At 37.2% G+C, this 19,189-nt stretch overlaps 1 protein-coding gene across 2 annotated transcripts in view; it reads right to left on the bottom strand.

Moving 5' to 3' along the window:
• ZNF280C (zinc finger protein 280C) overlaps positions 1 to 16,223 on the bottom strand; it is a 56,846-nt gene extending 40,623 nt beyond the window's left edge. The window contains exons 1-6 of one of the 2 annotated variants that reach the window (XM_027609394.1): positions 16,091 to 16,223; positions 11,733 to 11,778; positions 11,568 to 11,614; positions 4,366 to 4,512; positions 2,046 to 2,111; positions 1,815 to 1,951 (exon numbers count right to left, since the gene is read on the bottom strand). In XM_027609394.1, coding sequence (XP_027465195.1) covers positions 1,815 to 1,951; positions 2,046 to 2,111; positions 4,366 to 4,512; positions 11,568 to 11,598 — 381 coding nt within the window. In that variant the 5' untranslated portion in view covers positions 11,599 to 11,614; positions 11,733 to 11,778; positions 16,091 to 16,223. The remainder of the gene's footprint in view (positions 1 to 1,814; positions 1,952 to 2,045; positions 2,112 to 4,365; positions 4,513 to 11,567; positions 11,615 to 11,732; positions 11,779 to 16,090) is intronic. The other variant, XM_027609395.1, reaches the window with a different exon arrangement.
• Positions 16,224 to 19,189: the final 2,966 nt, after the last annotated feature.

Here is a 19,189-nt window from a genome sequence, read left to right as displayed (position 1 = left end):
AAATAATCATGTTCCCTTTTTGTTTTTGCTTTTCTTAAATGCCAAACAGCTTATGATAGCATAACCACTGAATTAGTTTGATTCCAGCTAAAATAAAATAATTTTAGCATTTCTGGCAGCCTGCCATTATCAGGTACACCTATTAAGTGTTTATTAAGAACAGCCTGTGGTTGCTTAGAGGATCCAAGTTTGAGAGCCATTGGTTTGGGTAAAGATTCTCATTTTAAAAATGAAGAAAGTGAGGCCCACTGAGGTTGTAAACAATGCTTTAGCTAGGAACAGACAGAATCAACACTCAAGTCTTTCATTTTTAACCTAGATTTCTTGGACTACTACTCCAACACTCAAATTATTATTGTTTCAGAACGCAGATACAAGTCAAGGATTGAGAGTTAATAAAATTAGTAACAATTTATCACTTCTTCAAGGTTATTCTCAAGTCAAAGTGAAATTTTTCTACCGTGCGTGTTTGATGGTCACTAATACAAAAACTACCCATGCTGTTTGGTGCCACTGCCCTCATTCATATTAAAGCACAGCAGTTTTACCCTCCATTGCTTTTGCATCATCAGTGCAAATGTTGAGAGTGAAAAGAAGAAATGTCTCAGTGTAATTATCACAACAGTTTTAACTTCACGAACCCCCGAAAGGGTCTCAGGGAACCCCAATGGTCTGTGCGCTATGATATTGCTCTAAGGCAGTATTTCTATGTATAGCAATGCTTAAATGTATGAATGGATATGTGTATGCATATTTCAAAACCTCTGGGCTGGGGCACCTGGGTGGCCTAGTTGGTTAAGCATCTGACTTTGGCTCAGGTCATGATTTCAGGGTGCTGGGATCAAGCCCTGCATCATCTGCTTCTCTCTCTCCCTCTGCCCCTCCCCCTGATTATGCTCTCTCTCTAAAAAATAAATCTTTTTTAAAATTCTTTTTAAAGACTTTATTTATTTATTTGACAGAGAGAGACACAGTGAGAGAGGGAACACAAGCAGGAAAAGTAGGAGAAGGAGAAGCAGGCTTCCCGCAGAGCAGGGAGCCCAAAGCGGGGCTCGATCCCAGGATCCTGGGATCATGACCTGAGCCGAAGGCAGACGCCTAACGACTGAGCAACCCAGGCGCCCCTAAATAAATAATACCTTAAAAAAATAAAATAAAACCTCTGGGCTAACCTGGATTGAAATCCCAGATCCATCTTTTATTTATGAGTTATATGGCCTTGAGTGAATCATTTAGCCTGAGTCTCAGTTTCCTCAACTATAAAATGGGGCTAATAATCATGCCTACCTCAGAGGGAAATCATAAGAATTAAATGATATTAATTTACATACAACATTTAGAATAAAGACTTACCCATAGTAACAGAATAACAAATGTTAAATATTACCATTAACTATTACTTCTGTTAAAAGTTTTAAAAGCTAAGCCATGAAAGTATGTTTTCAGAGTAAACAGCAACAATGACCTCAGAACAATCTTCCCAAATAAGAATACCTGGTTCTGTTTACTCTCTTAAGAGTTTTGCCATTATGCAACATTCATTACTGATCTTTTTTTTTTTTTTACTCAGTTTTAGCCTAGATTTCAATATTATACCTATTTAATTTAAGCATATTACCTGATTTATTGACAAGTTGGTTAGTTCCTACAGTTACTACTTTGGGTATTGGTTGAGCTGTCAAAGATAGTGACATTTTCTGATTGTGATTATGCTTTTAGTGGAATGGTGACTAGCTATGAGAGTCCACAATTCTAACCGGGTACTATAATATCCATTGCATCCCTGAGCTAATTATAGTTTCAGAAACACTTACAGGCTTAGACACGTTCTGAACAATAACAGAATTCTGTGAAGATTTCGATTCAGGATGAAATCTAGGCAAGGCAGCCACTGGATTTGATGTTGGATCTTTGTAGTGTTGACTTGTAGGCTTGAATGGATCAGTAACACCTGCATTTCAAAATTAAACATATTGAATATTTTTCTATACAACCAATTTTGTTAAAATACTTCACTTTATAATTAAAATGGTATAATACTATACCTTGAGTGAGTGTCTCATTCTTTATTCCCTTTGAAGATGAGCTGGGGTTACCTCTGTTCAAAATATCTACAAATATTACGTTTATTTTAAAACTCATTATTTGAATTTATATTTAGATAATAAAAAACGTCCCAAAAATATATCCACATACAACTAATAATTTAAGTATATTTCTTTCTTTTAGTGGTGACCCCAGATCAAACCCTTCCCCAATTCCCATGCCACATTCATACCCCCCAAAAGCCTGGAAGTTTCATTATGGGTAAGCTGGTCACATTATCTGTACCACTCCTCTTGAGTTCTGAGAGGGACACTAGTGAAGACTGCAGACTAAATTTAGAGTTTACCAGAGTATCTCAAATCTACTACTATACCAAAAGTCAATTTGAGCCTGACATGACCCTATGAATCAGTTTAAGATGCTCACTCCTGTACCCATGTGAACCCATAACTTCTAGGTTATTAAGGAATCAAATGAAAATCTGGAAGAGTAGAGATATGCCTAAAATTGCTAATCAGGAAAACGTACATTTTAAAAATCCCATAAAACCTCAAAAAATTTTCCTTTTCCCCTCCTGGTAGAAAATAACCAGATCTCATAGAATAATTCTATAAAGTAAAGGGTCACACAAAAGTAGGGTTGTTTTATGATAATGGAAATTGAGTTCTCTAAAACAAGGCACTACAGAAGTTTCCTAGGAGAAAAATCTGCTCAAACAACTTGATATTGTTTTCATTCAGAATTTTAAAATAAGTATTTACTCAAGCCATTAAAGAGTTAAACCTATAGTACTTTGTGGTGACTGTAGTCTATCAAACACAACCTTTTACCATCCCTCCAACTTAATGATGGTTCTATAGAAATATTTAGCTCATACTCCATATGCCAAAAATATTTTATGGCTCACACATAAAACATCAATAAAATAACTTAAATTTTGAGTTCATTTAGAAAAGAAATTTCACTGGGGTCAACGTTCTTTTTGATAGAATCACTTAAAACTAATACACATTATTCAAGTTGAGTACTGTTAACACTTATCTACAGTTGATATAAACCCAATCTGAATTGCCATGCTTTTAAATAAGATGATCTGAATAATAATCTGAAATATGATAATATTTCAGGATAAAAATAATCACAGCAACTAGGAAACAATATTTATAATATTCTGTTCCACTATCAGCAACAAACATGCCAACATACTTCATTTTATAATTGAAGTAACATTCCACTTAGCACCTCTCAATTTGCCACAGGAAATGATATTGAGAATTAAATTCTATCTCTGATAAAATTGAATAGAAGTGCTATTTGAAGTTTAGAGTCAAGAGAAGCAAAAACAGGGCTTTCAGAAAATTAAAAACTCATCTCTTAACCACAATATTACACACTGCCATGGTAGGTAAGAAAACACTGGTATGCTGGCTACATTCTTTGCTAAATTCTCCTGGCTTAAAAAAAGTAAACATAATGGAAAAGAATCTATTTCCTCTTTCTCCCCTGAAATTCAGTATGTTGTTCCTCTGCACTTTACACATTTTTTATTGAACATTTTAACAAATGTCATCAATATCTTCACTATAATATTATCACAATGGCAATTCTAACTCTAACTGAAATCTAACAATCTACAAAATTACTGAACGTGTTCTGCTAGAAAGCCATGAGGATTAAGTGTGCTAACCGCCTGCAGTGTACAAGCACAGTAGCTAAAGACCAGACCCTCCTTCCTTCATGAATATAATCAGGAGTTGTTGGAAGATGGGTGTGGCCAGAAACTATAGCTCATGTTGGTACACATACTAGAGACTGTATAATCATGCAGTGCCTGTTCATTTTGTAGCCATGATTCAAGATGACACTGTGATGAGGCAGTTGTCTGGATGTGAGAACCCTCACCAGAGACTAACACAAACTTATTCAGTATTCTGATATTTTAAGCAAAGCACTCCAAACACTTCCTATTCTAGGTGTGCTTGGACTTAAGGGAGAAAAAGAAAAATTAACAAACAGGTGAATAGGCTACTTAGCTCCACTAAAACTTAAGATTTCCAATTTCAGAAGGCCTATAATGCTGTCAGGTAATCTTAACCTTTAGTTACCTTAGTTAACATTTCCCTTTTCTCTCGAATGATATTTTAACCCCTGACCTTACTCAAGTCCCCAATCACATCCTCCCTCTGATTCTCACAAATTCTTACTGATCTGTATGCTTCAACTCCTTACAGAATAACAAGGACATAGAAGACAGCTCACAGGTTTTTCTATTAGAAACAGCAACTTACAAAACTTTACTTCACTGAAATAAATGCTTACTTGAAATGGCTGGTTTTGAACTTGATATCTCTCCAACAAAAATCAGCTCATCATCATCTTCATCCAGAATTTCTTCTACTTTCTTCTGCCATGGTTCCAGCTCTTCTTCTTCACATTCCATAAAGAGTTCTGCCATTTTTGGGTTATCTAATTTTCAAGAGAGAAACGCATCTTATTTTTTAAATAACTTTTTGCAATGCATAGTATGATATTTAAGATATACTTTAATAATCTTAAAATTAATTATTGAATTGATATTTACAGTCAGTACAACTCAACTCAATCTCTAAGATCTAAACTAGTAAACTAGTAAAATTAAGCTAGCTGGCTAAGTAACAGACGACAGTAGTTACTAGTAGTTGTCAATAAATTTTAAGAATAATCAAATCCAATAAAAACCTGAAACATAAAAAAAAGAATAATCAAACCCAGGAAAGAATATCCAATGGGAAAAAGATAGTCTCCTCAACAAACGGTGTTGGGAAAACTGGACAGCGACACGCAAAAGAATGAAACTGGACCACTTTTTTTTTTTGAAAATTTTATTTATTTGACAGAGAGAGAGAGAAAGCACAAACAAGGGGAGGAGAGGGAGAAGCAGGCTCCCTGCTGAGCAGGGAGCCGATTCAGGGCTCGATCCCAGTACCCTGGGATCATGACCTGAGCCGAAGGCAGACGCTTAACCCACTGAGCCACCCAGGTGCCCCAGAATCTGGACCACTTTCTTACACCATACACAAAAATAAATTCAAAATGGATGAAAGATGTGAGACAGGAAACCATTAAAATTCTAGAGGAGAACACAGGCAGTAATCTTTTTGACATGAGCTGTAGCAACTTCTTACTAGATATGTCTCCTGAGGCAAGGGAAACAAAAGCAAAAATAAACTACTGGGACTTCATCAAATTAAAAGCTTCTACACAGTGAAGGAAACAATCAACAAAACTAAAAGGCAACCTATGGAATGGGAGAAGATATTTGCAAATGACATACCTAATAAACAGTTAGTATCCAAAATATATAAAAAAACGATACAACTCAAGACCCAAAAAACAATCCAATTAAAAAATGGACAAAAGACATGAATAGAAGGGCGCCTGGGTGGCTCAGTTGGTTAAGTGTTTGCCTTTGGCTCAGGTCATGATCCCAGGGTCCTGGGATTGAGCTCCACATCGAGCTCTCTGCTCAATGGGGAGTCTGCTTCTCCCTCTCCCTCTGCCTGCCGCTCTGCCTACTTGTGCTCTATCCAATAAATAAATAAAATCTGTAAAAAAAAAAAAAAAAGATATGAAGAGATATTTTTCCAAAAAAGACATATAGATGGCCAACAGACACGTAAAAACATGCTCAACATCACTGATCTTCAAAGAAATACAAATGAAAACTACAGTGAGATACCATCTCACACCTGTCAGAGGGCTAAAATCAAGAACACAAGAAACAACAGGTGTTGGTGAGGATGTGGAGAAAGGGTAACCTTCCTGCACTGTTTGTGGGAATGTAAACTGGTGCAGCGACTCTGGAAAACAGTATGGAAGCTCCTCAAAAGTTAAAAATAGAACTACCCACGATCCAGCAATTGCACTACTAGGTATTTACCAAAAGGATACAAAAATACTAATTCAAAGGGATACATGCACCCTTATGTTTATAGCAGCATTATCTACAACAGCCAAGTTATGGAAATAGCCCAAATGTCCATCAACTGATGAATGGATAAAGAAAAGGTGGTATGTGTATACAATGGAATATTACTCAGCCATAAAAAGAATGAAATCTTGCCATTTGCAACAGTGTGGATGGAGCTAGAGAGTATTATGCTAAGTAAAATAAGTCAGAGAAAGACAAACACCATATGATTTCACTTATATGTGGAATTTAAGAAACAAAACAAATGAGCATAGGGGAAAAAGAGAGAGGCAAACCAAGAAACAGACTCCTAACTACAGAGAACAAACCGATCATTACCAGAGCGGGGTCGGGGGTGGTTGGGGGGGTGGTGGGAATGATGGTTGAAATAGGTGATGGGGATTAAGGAGTGCACTTGTGATGAGCACCAGGTGTTTTATGGAAGTGCTGAATCCCTATATTGTATACCTGAAATTAATATTACATTGTATGTTAACTAACTGGAATTTAAATAAAAACTTAAAAAAGAATAATCAAATCCAATCAAAAGGAGTTTCAGTTTTATGAACAGAATATATCTCTTAAATAATATATATCTATTATATCTATATCTGAAAAAAAAACCCATAAACTTTTAAATTAACAAAAAGGAGGTAAGCTAAGAATAAGAGGCAACAGGTTGGAGATATACTAGAAAAACTGAACTAGGTCCATAAACACCAGGCACAGAGCAAAGCAGGGATGAAGTGCAAGAATGAAAATAGGGGACTTAATTGAGGCTTATTCCATCCCAGGAAAGATTAGACGTTTCTCACCTGAAGAAACTAAGCAAAGAACATACGGTGAATACCACCAGCCTACTAGTACTGACCAAGCCATTCAGAGTTCTGAGGAAGCATTTTAGTGCCTCCTAAATATGGATAGACAACCACTGAATACCAGAAGTATGACTAAACCTCCAATGTGAAAGACCAAAACAATAAAACAGATTAAAAGCTCTTAAAGAAAACAGAGATAGTACAGAATGCAAAAGTTATTAGACTGTAATTAGGATTTTTAGAGAAACAAATGTTATAAAATGTTATAAAAAGTATGTTATAAAAACTAACATTCAGAAAATAAAAAGTTTAAAAATAAGACAGCCAAAATTCAATAAAAGAAAAACCCAAAAACACAAATGCCAAAGTTGAATAACTGTCCCATAAGTGGAACTAAAAGACAAAAAATAGATATACACTAAATAGATGAGATTATTAGAAATCAATTTCAAAGGTACAATTCACCTAATAAAAGTTCCAGAAAAATAACAGAGAAAAAAGAAAGGGGATATAATCAAAGGAAAAATACAAAAGAAATTTCTACTTCTAAAGGACATAAATGTCCAGATTGAAAAGGCTTACCAGGACCCAGCACAAAAATCAAGAAAAAAAGTCTACAGTAGAGGAATCTCTCATAAGACTTGAGAATGCTGGAGAGGGAAACTATCCCAAAATCAGCACAACAGAGAGTTAGAATAATGCTTTCAAAAGTATTAGTGAAAATAATTTTCAAATTAGAATTCTATACCCACCAGCCAAGGTTTTCATCAAGCAAGAGGTACATATTCTTTCATCAAAAATAAAGATCACCAACATCACGCAAAATTTACCCCCCATTCACCCTTTCTTTCTTAGGAAGAATCCACCAAAATATGGGACTTAAGAAAGAGGAAGAGGGGCGCCTGGGTGGCTCAGTTGGTTAAGCAACTGCCTTCGGCTCAGGTCATGATCCTGGAGTCCCTGGATCGAGTCCCGCATTGGGCTCCCTGCTCAGCAGGGAGTCTGCTTCTCCCTCTGACCCTCTTCCCTCTCGTGCTCTCTCTCTCTCATTCTCTCTCTCTCAAATAAATAAAATCTTTAAAAAAAAAAAAGAAAGAGGAAGATACAGAATGCAGAAAACATGACATTCAATACAATACAAAGACAAAGGAAAGTCCCAGGATAATAGCTGTTCGATAGGTCTAGATAACAACCAGCCAGAGTAGAGCAAGAGAACATGACTCCCAGGAGGAATGTCTCCAGGAGACCACAGACACACACACACACAGACACAGACACACACACACACACACACACACACACACACAGATTCAAAACTTAAAATGTTAGATTACCTGACAAGTTTTACCATGTAGAAAATTGAGTTAAGAGGCTACGGAAGGGTGTAAGAAGACTTGGCTATAGACTTTAATAAAATTTAGCAAATTCAGTCAACTATACTTCAATAAAAAATAAAATAAAATTTAGCAAATTTTAAAAAATTAAAAATTTAAGTATCTGGGTATATACAAAAAAGAGAAAAAGGGAATATATCCATAACATATTAATACCATAGTACTACACTCATCAGTGAACAATATTTATTATGGCCATTATAATAAAAACATTTAAGATGATTTAACCAAAAATTGAGATATAAATGCAGTGGGAGATGCTTAGAGGGAGGGGTAAGTGTAAGAAAACTAAAATCATCATGTTCCATTGATAGAAAAATTATTAGATAATGGCAAGAAAATGATGATTTAAGAGACAGGAGTATGTGTGTTTTAAAAATTTAGAAATATGGAGGGGCGCCTGGGTGACTCAGTCAGTTGAACATCTGCCTTCGGCTCAGGTCATGATCCCAGGGTCCTGGGAACGAGCCCCACATTGGGCCTCCCTGCTCAGCGGGGAGTCTGCTTCTCCCTCTGCCTCTCCCCCCTCCCCCCGGGCTTGTGCTCTCTCTCTCTCTCTCTCTCTCTCTCAAATAAAATCTTAAAATTTTTTTTTAATTTAGAAATATGGAAATTATTAGGAAAAAAAAGCTAAAATATTGAAAGTGAATGCCTTGCAAAAACAGGGAGTAACAGGCCCAGAACACATACACACCACTCTCTCTCACTCTTACCCTTCAAGAAACTGTGGTTATGCAACTTTATAACTTTCAGATTATTTTTTAGAACTATGCATGCATTGTTCTGCTTTTAAAAAAATATTGAGGGGGGTGCTTGAGTGGCTCAGTTGGTTAGGCGACTGCCTTCAGCTCAGGTCATGATCCCAGGGTCCTGGGATCAAACCCCATGTCAGGCTCCCTGCTCAGTGGAGTCTGCTTCTCCCTCTCCCTTTGCCCCTCTCCCACTTGTGCTCGCACGCTCTCTCAAATAAATAAAATCTTAAAAAAAGTATTAAGGGAGCCCCTAAATTAATATAATAGCAATGGGGATGAATACAAGTGGTACTAGATATATGGAGTGAGATGTGGGTGGAAGAACAAAAGGAAACAAAACAAAACAAAATAATAATTCCAGGATTCTGGCTTAGACAATAATCATCTGTTTTTCTTAGACAATGATATCTTTGTTTTTTTAATGCAATCATTTCTAAAGGTAATTTTACTAGATTAAATGTCATTTCTAATTTTGACTCAAAATTCGTGTGTGAAAACAATGATTTGGGGATGGCTTACAAAAGAAACACCATAACAAATAGGCACCATTCGGGTGCCTGGGTAGCTCAGTTGGTTCAAGCGACTGCCTTCGGCTCAGGTCATGATCCTGGAGTCCCAGGACAGAGTCCCACATCGGGCTCCCTGCTCAGTGGGGAGTCTGCTTCTCCTTTTCATCCTCCCCCTTCTCATGCTCTCTCTCTCATTCTCTCTCAAATAAATAAAATCTTAAAAAAAAACCAAATAGGCACTATTCTTTTAAAGTTATTTAAATTTAATTTCCTCATCTATATAGGTATGCCAAAATAATTTCTTGGCATAATGTTGTTTAATGTTTAGTGCTCTACTTACCATAAAACAAAACAAAACAAAAACCTTCTCACCCTTCCAAATGTAACCAGTTTTATGAACTTTCTTTTCTAACTTTACTTCGAAAACACATACACAGAATGGTCTAAGTCAAATAATTAAAAGAGTAACTCAGTTTAGCATTTGCGTATTCTGAATACTTGAAAACACCATCCTCGTTGTGTCCTCTGGAGTCCTCCTTCGTAGTGTTTATTCTAACTAAAATATTCTTCCTCTTTACCTTATATTGTCCATGTTATTCAAGTATAGTAGAAGGAGCATGGACTTGACATCAAAGTGAATAGCTCAAATCTCCATTGCACCATTTCTAATCACGTGACTCTGGAGAAATTACTTGGATCTTGTTTTCTCACCTCTAATATGGGTACAATATCTACCTAATAGAAGTGGCAATGTAGACTGAGAAAAATGTCATATAAAGTTCCTAACCTAACCTCAAGCAAATACTCAACAAAATCTTAATTCCCAACTCTTGGTTCAGTTACAACTTCCTCAGTAAACCAGTAGACCTTGTTTTTCTTCCACCTTTTACTACACTGGCATTCTATACCATACGGTTCAAGATTTACTATTTATAATTTCAAATTGCTCACTATTTCTTAATGTGGTTTTTTTTTAAGTCAGCTCCACACCTAATGTGGGGCTTGAGCTCATGATCCTGAGATCGAGTCAGATGCTCTACTCACCAAGCCACCCAGACACCCCTCTTAAAGTGTGTTTCTTTACTGTACACGTCTAACACCAAAGTAAGATCCAAAGGAAGAGTGAAGAACTTATTTTCTTCTTCCTTTGTATCTCCTCCTATACATAGTAGTCTACTGGATAAGCATCAGCACTTAACATGATAATCAGTGAACTAAGAAACTAGGCAGTCAGGCAATGCCAAATTTAAAAAAAATGAGGGACACTCATGTATATAGATAATAAAAAAATAATTTATATCTATGTTGATACCATGGTCTTGATACCATGTCTGACACATAGATCTTCCTCATTCTTTTTAACGGGGTACTACCACTGTCAATATATTCAAGATAGATTGTTGAGTAAAAAAATTTTAAAGGCACATAATAGCATATATAGTATGGTCTTATTTAGAAATTTTTTGACTATGCATAGAAGAAAATTTGTGGGTGGGGGGATGGGATAACTGGGTGATGGGCATTAAGGATGGAGGACACGTGATGTGATGAGCACTAGGTGTTATATTGAACTGATGAATCATTGAACATTATATAAAAAAACCAATGATGTGGGCGCCTGGGTGGCTCAGTCGTTAAGCGTCTGCCTTCAGCTCAGGTCATGATCCCAGGGTTCTGGGATCGAGTCCTGCATCGGGCTCCCTGCTCGGCAAGAAGCCTGCTTCTCCCTCCCCCACTCCCCCTGCTTGTGTTCCTGCTCTCGCTATCTCTCTCTGTCAAATAAATAAAATCTTTAAAAAAAATGATGTATTATACCTTGCCTAATTGAATTTAAATTAAAAAAAAAGAAAAAAGCTTGTGATTATGTGTACCAAACCAATAATAGTAGTTATCTCTGAAGCTCAGGAAGAAACACTTCATTTCTACTTTACTGACATTTTTATTGTATATTTTCTTTTTTACTATGAGCATGCATTACTTTAATAAATTTAAGTGTTTTTTTAAAATGTGCATACTTCTGTTTCTTTTACCTTCTGTCATGAAGGTAAATCAGTACAAAAGCCATGCATACTAGTATCACTTGCAGCAGGAATACTTACTTTTTGATTGAAAAGGGTTGTCGTCGTCCATCAAGTTGCAGAGTCACCTAAGCACCAACACATGACATCAATCAATTTTATGAGTTACTTTAACACCAAATATTGAAACATGACACTTGGGATTTAGAAATCTTTGGGTCTAATTTTGATCTCCAGCAAACTCACCATATGACTCCAGAGAAGACAGCAAGTTAAGTCTTAGTTTTCTGCCCTATAAGATAAAGATACCTACTATTAGGGTGGATTTGTTAAATGTATTCACATTTAATCATTTTCTCCTACAAAGAGCTTACCTTTTGAGTTTGATATGTTTGATATACGTATGCTGACTTTACCTAATTATAAATGCAAATTTAGTACATAAAATTCTGAAACGTATTAAGCATTTATTACTCGAAGAAATCTGATGAACTGTTAAATTACAAATAAGTTTTTTTTTAAAGATTTTATTTATTTATTTGAGAGAGAGAGAATGAGAGACAGAGAGCACGAGAGGTAAGAGGGTCAGAGGGAGAAGCAGACTCCCTGCTGAGCAGGGAGCCCAATGCGGGACTCGATCCAGGGACTCCAGGATCATGACCTGAGCCGAAGGCAGTCGCTTAACCAACTGAGCCACCCAGGCGCCCCTATTTTAAACATTTTAAGTAGGAAGATGTCTATGAAAATGTTTTCTTATAACAGAAATTAATTGCCACGGTACTCAAATGCAAGGAACACTGGGATATACCTTAATTCCTTAGACAATTTCATTGACACCTAAACAATTCAAACTCTCAAACCAGGTTTTGGGAACAAATCACATATAACTTAGAAGGAAAACTTAGGCTCATCATCTTTTTTTTTTTTAAGAAATTTTTATATTGTGGGACTTATTTTTTTGCAAGTCTGAACACATGAAGTCCTGGCATATTTTGAGAAGATATTTATTTAATAACTTTCCTATTTCCCCCTTATTTTATTTAGGTTTTCATTTTTTTCCCTCTGTCGACATTCAGATTTCATCTATTTGTGGAAAGTAGCTAGTTGACACTACAACTGAAGTTCATTAGCATAATACTTTGCTAAGATTGCTTATATTTTAAAACATTTTCTTTTATGTTAGTTTTTTGGGTGGGGTGCTATAAAATTTACTTTCTGCAAAGTAATTTTTATATCATACTCAAGGTAAAGATTTTACCTATAAGAATGTTTTTATTGCACTTCATATGCAGAAAAGACTAAAATAATTGGCTTTTCAAAGCCAAATTATATAATAAATATTTTATATAAGTTTCGTAAGATATTCTATGATCACTAATTACTAAAGTAATCTCAGGAAGTATTATTAATTAATTCACATTTTATAGGGACAAAACTTATCCACTATGGAAAATGTCAAATAAAAGAGTAGAGTACAATGATGAAAACACTTGACATAAGGGCTGAATAACTGGGAATTTTGAATCTACCACTTTCTGATTGCCAAACCTACAGGATGTTTAATCAATCTCTCTGAGCTTAGTTATACTACCTGTAAAGTAAAAACAGTAGTATCTTCCTTGCAGCATTATTAGGAAGATTAAATAAAGCACAAGAAAAATTACTGTACCGTACTTTACATTATTTTACTCAACTTTTCCTTCTTTACTGGAAGTCATATTACAAGTTGATGAACACTAAAGGAAAACTAAATCCTAGTTGATGTAAAGAACTGCTAAGATATTGTCACCAATAATGTACACCAGACCAGTAGTTCTCGAACTTTTTGGTCTCAGGATGTCTCAGGACCTCTCTGCATTCTTAAAACCTGAAGACCCAAATGAGCTTGTTTATATGGATTGTATCTATTGATACTTACCATATTAGAAATTGAAAGTGAGAAAAAATTAAATATGTATTAATTTATTTAAAGTAATAAGGCCATTACATGTTCATATAAATATTTTAATGAAAATAACCATTTTCTAAAACAAAAAATTTAATGAGAAGAGTGGCACTGATTTACATTTTTGCACGTCTTTAATATCTGTTTAATAAAAGACAGCTGGATTCTTTATCAGCTTCCAAAATGTATTTTTTTCTAAATATATACAAAGAAGTACACCATGTTTCAATCCTTATTAAATATCTAATAAAGTTGATTTCACTATTTCTTTATTTTTATGTACATTATTTGTAAAAGGACTTAAAATATAAAAAATAAAATAAAATGGTCCATTTTATCCAGATAATACATAGAGATCACTATTTTCCTTGACATATTGAGGGTTAATAAAACCACTCCTTAAAATAAAACTGCTTTGCAGAGAATGAATCAAAAACACATTTTTGATACAAATTACTGAGTAAACCATGTCTTCCTGAGTCATTATTTAAAACCTTATGAAAACCAAACATTTTCAAGTCCCTCCCTGAAGCGGGAGGACAGAAAAAATATTCAGCGTTATATATTTAATTACTCAATATATCATAAATATCTCTGTTCTTTGAAAAGTTACTTTTGAAACAACAAACTATGTTTTCAATGTTTCCTATATCCAGTCACTAAACTATGGATTACTTTCTATTCACAAAAATCACGTTTCAGCTAAATATTTTTCCTGTCCAATTAGTATAACAACAGCAACAATTTTTTTGATATGGTTCTAAATGTCCTCTTTAATAAAGAAAACAAATGAGAGAGAAGCAAGGATACTGAATTATATACTCTTTCCACTTAACTCTCCTTTCTTCTAAAAATGCTGGTGCTGGGTAGTAAAACACTGGGCTGAAGAAATCAGATTGGACTAGAAAACTTAAGTGAGGAAATGGGTTAAACAGGGAAGCTGAAATTTGGAGCCCTTCAACATGACAACTTTTTCTGATGGAAAAATGAGCTATTGGAAGAATGGGCTATTCTTCAACATTTCAACATGCTTAGAAATAATAACGATATCATTTAAATACTAAAAAGTTGAAAAGATATTAAGTCTTAAAAATGAAAATATAAAGGAAAGGGGAATTGAAAAATAGCTCCCATATTTTTTTAGGTGAGTGTCCTTGCTTATTCTCCTTGACCACCTCATTCCCATTAGAAGTGCGGCATGATACAGTGAACTGTGCATTGGAGAAGTCAGAAGACCTAGGTTCAAGAACTGGTTCTATCACTTCCTATCCAAGTTGCCTCAGGGAAAGTCTTCTCCTTGAGGCTGTCTTCTCACCTTCTAAGCAATTCTACCAACACTCCACAGCTCACCTTAAAAGGACCAATTATCAATGACTATACAAATGAAAGACGCAATTATAGTGGAATTTGTACCGATGTTAAAGCACCAAGGGCACACAGCCCTAACTTAATTTTATAAGCAAACCAATTCCCTCATAAGCTCAGTAAAGTTTCTGCTTAAACTTGAGTTTTTACATTAACCCCCAAATCAGGACATCTCACAAATGCTAAGAGACTTTTGTAGTTTGAAACTCTATTTCTTGGTTTCAATTTTATTTTTAATGGCACAAAAACACATTAAAATTCAGTCCAAACCTGAAAACAATAAAGGCAAAATTTAAGTTCACAGATAAAAAAAAAATAAAACACATCTAAAAAATCTTTGCAAACAAAGACAATCCCCTGGATGAAGATCTCCTGTGCTTGCAGAAGCTGGCTCACTTGACATTTTCTTCTATGATTTCTCCTTTAAAAAAGCATTAAAACTGAGATAACTTAAGAGGAACTCCCTCTGTGTCTAGAGAAGGATAAAACCTCAAAATGAAATAATTTTTTCCATCCAAGCCAAACGTGCAAAGCTCACTGTTAAAAAATTCTGTATCTAACTCCACGTTTCTCCTCAGGGCTCTTCTCTTCTAGACAATAACTGAATGGAGCACGATTTCTACAACAAGCAGCACAGTCCCTTTGGCAAGAACAAGGGTATCAGCACTGAATGACCAGTAACCTGGACGGAGGAACCGGGACTGAAAAGGAGGGGCCCAAGAGGCCCAGAAGCCAGAAAGTTCAGAACCTTCTGTGGTCTCTTAAGACTGAAGAGACTTGAGGGTGGGCGGGTCTCACCAAACATTGGTATCAAATATACAAAAGACCAAAGGGAGTTGCCTCCAGAAAGAAAAGCCAAAACCAGGCTGAGGACTGACAAGACGCACGGGCCCTGGGGGGGGGCGGGGGGGGCGGGGGGGGGGCGGGGGGGGGGCGGGGGGGGGCGGGGGGGGGCGGCGGCGGCGGCGGCGGCGGCGGCGGCGGCGGCGGCGGCCCGCCCGGCCAACGGCCTTAGCGGGCCACCAAACCCTGCCGCCGAGCAGCTACCTTTCCGAGATCCCTCCCCCGCCGGGGCTGGCGCAAGATGGTGGCCCACCCGCCACCGCGCCGCCAAGTTCGTCCCCTCCCCCGCTCCCTGGGCCATCCTAGCAACACACGCCGGCATCCGGACCCTCAACCTGCCCCCCTCAGATTCAAGCCGGCGCCGCCACCCTCAGAGCAATGCGGCCACGGCCGTGTGCCACAACCGCTGCCGGCTTCAGCGAGAAGCAGGCGGGGGCGGGGGATCACTTACCGTGAGCAGAGCAGGTCGCCCTGACTGGGACTCGAAGGAGGAGGAGAAAGAGGAGGAGGAAAGGGAGGAGCGCGAAGACACTAGGCGGCAGCCACAGAAACGGCGGCTGCCGCGGCGACTCCCAGCGCGGAATGAGCGCCTCAGACCACGGCGAAAGTATATAACTACGCGCACTGCCTCATGGGTAGACGCCAACTCCTCCCCGCCCCTGCACATCCGGGTTTCTTTTCTAACCGACTGTTGAGGGCGGCGCGGACATGTGCGTGGTCTTACGCTTTCTCGAAGGCAGAGGCATTCTGGCAGTGGACTCTGCGCCACGGGTCGTGGGGGGAGGGCCAGGGTAAGTAAGGGTCCCACGCTGATGCCCATCTCCTCAGTGAATCCATTGTTCAACCTGAGTTGCAATCTTGAAATTTGGGCTGCCCACCGTGAAAATGGGAATTCTGGGTCTTCCTTGAGTGTAAGAGACAGGAACACCAATAAAAAGAAGTATTGTGGGCGCCTGGGTGGCTCAGCTGGTTAAGCGACTGCCTTCGGCTCAGGTCATGATCCCAGGGTCCTGGGATCGAGTCCCGCATCGGGCTCCCTGCTCCTTGGGGAGCCTGCTTCTCCCTCTCTCTCTCTCTGCCTGTCGCTCCCCCTGCTTGTGCGTGCACTTTCTCTCTATCAAATAAGTAAATAAAATCCTTTAAAAAAAAAAAAAGTATTGTACCTGAGAGGCAAAGACATAAACCAGATGAGTAAAAGGAATAAAAGTCAGATTATTTGAATTATTGGTTAATTTCACCAAATTTGTTTTAAATAATATAACTTCACTTGCAACTCTGTTAATCTTGTCATATAGATATCTATAATAGTTATTAAAATGTTAAGAAAAATATACATTTACAAGAAAAACATTTGCCAAGATACTGCGCACAAACATTTTCTAAACATGTGTGTTCTGAAGAGTAAAAAAGTTTCTTCTCCCAACAGACCTTCAGAAGGTCTATGGCACCAGTGGTCCCGCTCTCAAATTACCCAGATTTAAAATCTTGCTTCATTAGTTCCTGAACACACACGTAAGTTCAGTCAGTTGCTGAATCCTACCAATTCTTCTATTTGAGTTAGTTTCTTCTTTCTCATCTATACTACCCTGCTACTGGTCCTGAAAATAAGCTTTACAGGAAAAACAGAATAATCAAAATAACAAATATGGAAAGTGGGATGATCAGAAAACATTTATAAACCAAATCAAACTTCCAATCCATGTTATTCTTTCTTCATGGAAAATATAACAACCAAGAAGACCAGAAAACCCTGGTCAGCAAATTTTCTCTCAAAAGGAAATGTACACAGAAGCCGAACTATAATAAAAAGGATGCCTGGTGAGAATGGAGTCAACACATGGGAAATTGTTTGAATGGTTGACTCTCCTTAAAACTCCTCAAGCTTCTAGAAAACCAGTCTGTTGGTTCTGTTGATTATCTGGCCACTGGTTATTTTTTTTCTTTTCTGGACTGCCATTAAATGAGGAGTTACTCCTATTAGCCTTTTTGGGGCAATTTTAAAAATCGAGATACTCACATAAAAAAACTCACCATTTTAAAGTGTACATTACAGGGGTGCCTGGGTGGCTCGGTCAGTCGGGCATCTGCCTTCGGCTCGGGTCATGATCTTGGGGTCCTGGGATCGAGCCCCACGTTGGGTTCCCTATTAGGTGGGGAGTCTGCTTCTCCCTCTCCCTCTCCCCTTTCTCTCTGTCTCTCTCAAGTAAATAAATAAGATCTTTAAAAAAAAATTAAAGTGTACAACACAGTGGTTTTTAATATGTTCACAATATTATGTAACCATCATCACTTTCAGAACATTTCCTTCATCCCAAAAAAGAAACCTCATACTTGTTTAAAGCCATTCCCAATTCCCTCCTGCCCACATACCCTGGTAACTTTTAATTAGCTTTGTGTCTCTACAGATTTGCCTCTTCTGGACATTGCACATTGCATATAAACAGAATCATGCAATATGTAGATTTTTGTATCTGGTTTCTTTCAGTTAACATAATGTTTCTGAGGTAGGTTCATCCATGTGGTAGCATGGGGGGGTATTCTATTCCTTTTCATGGCTGCATAATATTCCATCATATAGATTACACCATATTTTTGTTTATCAGCATTCCATTCCTTTTCATGGCTGCATAATATTCCATCATATAGATTACACCATATTTTTGTTTATCAGTATTCCATTCCTTTTCATGGCTGCATAATATTCCATCATATAGATTACACCATATTTTTGTTTATCCATTCTTCAGGTGATGGATATTTGGGTTGTTTCCACTTTTGGGGCTCTTATAAATAATGCAGCTATGAACACTGTGTATAAGACTTTTTCAAAAAAAGCTTTATTGAGATATAGTTCACATTCCATACAATTCACCCATTTAATTGTACAATTCAATGGTTTTTAGTACAATCACAGATATGTGTGATCATAACCACAGTCAATTTTAGAATATTTTAATCACCCCAAAAGAAACCCCATACACGTTAACTGCCATGCCCCTACCCACCTACCAGTTACTCCCCAGCCCTAGGCTACCACCACTCTGCTTTCTGTCTCTATTGACTTCCCTGATTTGGACATTCCATATAGATGGAGTCATATAATGTGTCATTGTTTGTGATTGGCTTTTCTTTCCCTTAGAATAGTATTTTCAAGGTTCATCCATGTTGTAGCACATACATCATTCCTTTTTATGGCTGAATAATATATCATGGTATGCATATAGCACATTTTATTTAGCCATTTGTCAATTGATGGGTAACTGGGTTGTTTCCACATTTAGCTACTATGAATAATGCTGCTATGAACATTCATATATGCATTTCTTTAATTTTCTTGGTATGTACCTAAGAGTGTAGATGCTGAGTCATATGGTAACTCTGATTAACTTTTTGACAAACTACCAATATTTTCCAAAGTGGCTGCACCACCTTTCATTTCTACTAGGATTTATTATGATTCCAATTTCTCCACAACTTTGCCAATAGTTTATTTTTTCTGTTTGGTGGTTTTTTTTTTTGTTTTTGGTTGGTTGGTTGGTTGGTTTTTGTT

Source organism: Zalophus californianus, chromosome X, assembly GCF_009762305.2.
Source record: "Zalophus californianus isolate mZalCal1 chromosome X, mZalCal1.pri.v2, whole genome shotgun sequence".
NCBI lineage: Eukaryota > Metazoa > Chordata > Mammalia > Carnivora > Otariidae > Zalophus > Zalophus californianus.
The sequence above is the reverse complement of the archived record's forward strand: the minus strand, read 5'-3'. Positions and strand labels throughout refer to the sequence as shown.